At 49.9% G+C, this 5462-nt stretch overlaps 1 protein-coding gene across 1 annotated transcript; it reads right to left on the reverse strand.

Annotated features, from left to right (window-relative positions):
* Positions 1–1854: 1854 nt before the first annotated feature.
* LOC123099095 (BTB/POZ and MATH domain-containing protein 3-like) lies at positions 1855–3309 on the reverse strand. The gene has a single exon (XM_044521237.1). The coding sequence runs from the start codon at positions 3165–3167 to the stop codon at positions 2067–2069; it is 1101 nt and encodes a 366-aa protein (XP_044377172.1). The 5' UTR covers positions 3168–3309; the 3' UTR covers positions 1855–2066.
* Between the last annotated feature and the right edge of the window lie 2153 nt (positions 3310–5462).

Below are 5462 nucleotides of genomic sequence, written 5' to 3' on the forward strand. Positions count from 1 at the left end.
GATATTATTTGTGCATGTATATTGTCTTTTGTACATTAGACCCACCTCTCTATATAGTTTGTTGTATAGATTGAGGTAGAGGCCCAACATTGTACTTATATATACCGTGCACATTGCACCGAATTAATACATCGTGTAATTCTCACATCCAATACCAAGTTCCGGCTAGTTTTGTACTCGGGCCAAGTCGGAGCCAGCGCATAGGCCGAGTAAGTTGTGCGGCCGCGAGATCGTGTGTTGCGTCTCCTTAGAAAAACTTTAGTGAGATCGCAGATATACACTCACCAGAATCATGTCATTTGCCGATGTATCCGTTGTTGCTCATGGCAAGCTGCTGGAGCCGTCCGCGGAGTCGTCGGCCATGATCTACTCCGGCACGGCCTGCGGCAGTTGGTATCATCACCTGCTCGTGGTCGAAGGCTACTCCGGTCTCCAAAACACGCCCAGTGGAGTGGAGTCTGCATCAAGGGTCGCTCTTTCCGAGCTGGAGGCTACTGGTGCCGCTAAATGGTCGCCTTTACAAATAGTCCGCTTTAATCCGCTATAGCTGATTTGAAGGTCCGCCGTTATTTTTCATAGCCCGCTATTAACGGTAATCCCTCCAAGAACGATGGGTTCGCGTGTGTTATTCTTTCCCTTGACAAGGATGGTTCGCAACGCCCGTAAAAGTGCATCTGCAGTTTAGTTTCATGGATGAGGTTGAAAAGCAACAGCCTACACACATTCGTGCAATCAAAACTATTGACTTCTCAACCGGCCACACCAAGTGGGGTCGCCTTCGATTCATCAAGAGAGAGGACCTTGAGAAGTCAAAACATCTCAGGGATGATTGCTTCACCATTTTTGCAGCTCCCTCTCCTGCTAGAAGCAGCTCATGTTCCTGACGGTTGAAGCTTCTTTCAGCAAGGCTGAAGCTTTCCCCCGCGGCGATTGCAACATCTGCGTGATGGATTATGCCGGTTCCAACGTTCGTCGTCGAGGTCGCAACTTCCCGTCGCCGCACCCTCGTAGCACGCGGTCACCATGGTGATAGCAAAAAGTGCACCGGCGGTAGCAAATTCTAGTCCCCGTGGTCACCCATGTCGCCGCTCGTCGCACCACCGCACGCCAGTTGCGCCACCGGACACCGGTTGCAGCAAATTTGTTAGCCGGTGGTACCTTTCCCCACTGCCGGTTGCAACAAAATTCGCAACCCGTCATCGCCGGCCACACTTCATCGTCTTCCTAGTTGTAGCAAAAACGGCCATTGGTTGTAGATTTCCCTCGAGCCATTTGCAGCAAAGTCATGGATAATAAGCTTCAATCGCGAAAAAATATCTTCGAGCGCGGCGCGGGAAAAGCTTCAACCGGTGTGGGAAAAAGCTTCAACCGGTCTGTGAAAAGCTTCAACCTTGGAAAAAGCTTCAATGGCCATGGAAAGCAGAGCTTCAATCCGGCATATAGCGGTCAACGGCATGGGCGGTGCTGCTTGGCCACCAAGCTACAGCCATCGCCAAGCGGAGCTGCAACCAGAGGGTACAGCTATTGCATGAGTGGAGCTGGGGACAAGGGCGGCGATCGGCGACGAGGACGGACGGCGAGGGCACCAAGCGGCGACGAGGACGCCACGGTGGTGCTTCAAGTTCGGTCGTTTTCTCACAGGGGGTATGGCGGGGCCGCGGGGTGCGGAGCGTCGGCGGTGCTCGGGGGCGTTGCAATTTTTATTGCAGGGGAGGGGGAGGGGGTGACTGCGAGGAGGACGAAGCTGTGGTCAGATATGACGGTTTTAATCGCGCGTATCGGGCGGCCAGGGCTCGACCGGCCCAACAGAAATGCTTACTTCAAACCATACATGATATATATATACTAGCAGGATATAAGTTGCTAAAACAACACAAATGCTTACTTCAAACCGGACTCAGTTGCTAACACTACTCAAACTCCAGCGGAAGAAAAAGAAAAACATGTTGACTGAAGCCTAAAACGGTAAAACCATACCATGCATGCACGTCTGGGAAGAGCACGGCAAACACATCGGCAGAGCGCTAGTAGCCCAACGGCTAGGATGATGACGAGCAAGCAGCGAGCTACACTCTCGAAGCAAGCTTGATGACGAGCTCGTTCATAACAAAGGGATTGGCGGCAATGTGCTCCCAGTCACTGGTCGCCATAATCTGTCCCAGGTCTTTAGAGGATTGCACTTTGAGGAACTCCAGGCAGGCCTCCTTCAGTCCGCACGAATGGTGCTGTACAGCTAGACATAGTATGGTTGTGACCGAGCTCATGTCTATGTGCTCCGACAACCTCTTTTCACACATCGACCTGAGCCGCTGGAGATCATACCTGTCTGCAGCAACAAGCAAGTGCTGCAGCCACGCAACGTCAGATCCAGCTTCTGGTGCTTCAACCTCCATCTTGGGCATCGAGTCGGTGTAGATGAAACCAAGCAAGGCCTTGAACACATTTGGCTCCATGTCTTGTATCTGTATGGCACCAGCTGTAGTAGTTCCTTCCTTCATGGGACCAAAGAGCTCCGCCATAAAGACTGCGGAACGAGACGCAAGCACGCACCGGTGAGCGGCGAACATCTCGCTGCCAACCTCGAATGTCACATCAGCACCGACCTTTGTAGCAAGGAGATGGTTCAGCTGCTCGCATATGTTGGATGGTTGTACCTCGATGAAGTTAGCAGCAGCTTCCGGGATGACAAAATCGCATCTGATGGTGAACGAGTCATCCTTGAAATGCTTTGACTGCTCAAGGTCCTCTACTTTTATGAAACGATAGCAACCCTGGCCTAGGCCACTGCGATGGAATTCGTCTGCTTGTTGTGCACGGATGCGTGCAGGCTCTTGTTGGTCAACCTCGTCAACGAAACTGAAGTGCAGATGCGCTTTCACAGGCTGTGCAACATCCTGTCCCCGTTGAAGAAAAAGAAAAACGGACATGAAACCTGGAGCCTGGAGATAACCGTTGGGATAGAGCCCTATAGTCCATTCATAGGCTCCAGCTCTAAAACAGCAACCAGTGATGCACTTCCCAGGGGGTGTGTCTTTGATGCAGGAGTAACCTTGGACCACGAGCAGGTGATACCAGCTGCCGGTGGAGGAGTATATCGCGGCCGACGACACAGGCGGCGGCAGCAGCAGCAGACCGTTAGCAATGACAGATTCGCCGGCGAACGACATGATTCCTCTGACTATGAGCGCGCGATCAGATTTTCCCAGGGATCTGACGGGACAGGTCAGATACGTCCAGCGGCAACACACCTATATATCTGAGCAGCAGACTAGAACACACGCACCAGGAACTCGAAATAGGCCAAGAAAAGCTGGGAAGGAAACGCCATGCTCAGGGGCGGTCGGCTCGTCCGACTTATATAGGACATGTCAGGTTACAAGGACTTGCACGGCAAGAAAGCAAACTATCCTAACAGGCTAACAACCCTGATTAATAACAACACGTACGTACGGCCGGAGATTGACTCTAAACGATAACCTACCACCTATACATCTGATCCTTACCAAATATATACATGAAATAATACTTTTTTTTGTTAGGATACATGAAATAATACTTTAAACAGCCAGGCTTCTCCTAATTAATTTGCCGGTGTTACAACTCAATGACCTGCTGCTAGTTATATACACGCACGACTCGGCCTACTAACCTATCAAGCCTGCCTGCAGACGCGAACAGAACAAAAAACTGCTAGTACAACACGGCCACGTACTAAACACACTCCCAAACAGACAGAGGCTGATGATTCTAAAGGTGATATCTAACTACAAGATGACTTTATTTGAAAACGGAATCCAAATATCAACAAAAAGATGAATGGAAAGTCTTGTCGATATGAATTGATCTTCAACCCAATGATGCACCAGCTTAGGCAAAGCAATTCAGGACAAAACACACTCGATTACAATCCGATCATTGGCATCGTACTAGCTATAGCTTATCCGGCTCATAACACATACTCCCTCTGTTCCAGTATATAATGCGCATAGTTCTCAGCTCTTATACCAATGCATGCGCTGAAGATGTGGTTTGTACTAGACTTACCCCTGCATGCAAGTTCTGTCCCACCCCATGTGCGCTCGTTGCTGTGTTTCCTGTGATTTCTGTGAAGGGTGAATTCGTCCAGGGGAGGCTTGGGCTGCATGCACGCACTACATTGAGGAATTTTGCCAAAAAACTAATACGCACTACAAAAGGGAATGGAGGGAGTAACTTGTTTGGATTACTCCGATACTTAGGGATGCAAGCGGACCGCATGCCCTTGTTCGCGATAGTCTACGAAAAGAAAAACTAAACTAACACGGATTTTAAAGCGAAAAGGTGCGACGACACCCGGGTGCCCCGACACTCTCCGGGCTTGTCCATTCAGCGAAAATAAAATTCGTGCTAACCACTGTCCAGCAGCAGATGCTTTGCAGTACCAGAAGAATTAGGCAGACTTTTTTAAGCAGACAAACAAGGACGAGAGGAGGAAGTAGCATCGAGGAATTGGTTTTTTTGTTAGAAAAGGAGGATGACCCCGGGCCTCTACATCTGGTCGATGCATACGGCCAACATCGAGGAATGGGTCTGGCAGGAAACAGTTTCACACATGCATGCACAATACAGTCTCTCTCTTCTCACGTTTTCTCTCTTTGAAAGCAGTCACACATGCATGCACGAAGCTTGCTCTCTCTCCTCACTCTCTCTTTCCCACAAACTCACATGCATTGCTACAGGGCGCCAGCGGTCCACGCGGGTGATGGCTGAAGTGATAGTGCACGCGCCTACTCAGCCGAATCACATGAGATTCCATTGCATGGTCACTCCTTTGAGCCTTCTTGGGTCTCCCATCGCAGTATTCTAGCATGTCGACATGTCGTCTCCAATACCGCCCATACTCCTGCGCTTAATGAAGCACCAGAACAGCTAATGGATTTCATTGCTATAGTGCATGGCACAAATCTCAATGCGTCATATTCTGAATGAATGATACACATAAGAGGGTGTCTAGACACCCGGGATCTAAAAGACCACTCTCATTTTAAAGTAATGAGGATTAGTGCAATTTTTGTTTCGCGGACAAGCGGATGCCGTCTGGTGGCATCCCTAGCGACACTAGTTGGCTAGCACTATGCTTGTGGGAAATCACGGCATGACATACGTCTCCTCATCTTCTTCATGTGCACCCGCGCGCCAACATTGGTATGACTCATGGAGAACAAATCCCTAATGGCCGGCTATCACTTCTAAGAGAGCGACTTGAGATGATTTGTGACGGGTAATGTTGCGGGCAATGTGGCGATACTAGTGATGAGTATGATATCATCAAGACGGGTGGCGATGAGGTTAGGCCGGACCAAGGCTTGCAGTTAGGGATACATTTGGAGAACGCGTCGAACCACACATATGGTGTCCATGTGAGGCTCCCCGCCATCACGGTGTGCTATTGTGTGGGGCGGCAACATGTTTTGCTAGGATTG

The sequence above is a fragment of the Triticum aestivum genome, chromosome 1B (assembly GCF_018294505.1).
Source record: "Triticum aestivum cultivar Chinese Spring chromosome 1B, IWGSC CS RefSeq v2.1, whole genome shotgun sequence".
NCBI lineage: Eukaryota > Viridiplantae > Streptophyta > Magnoliopsida > Poales > Poaceae > Triticum > Triticum aestivum.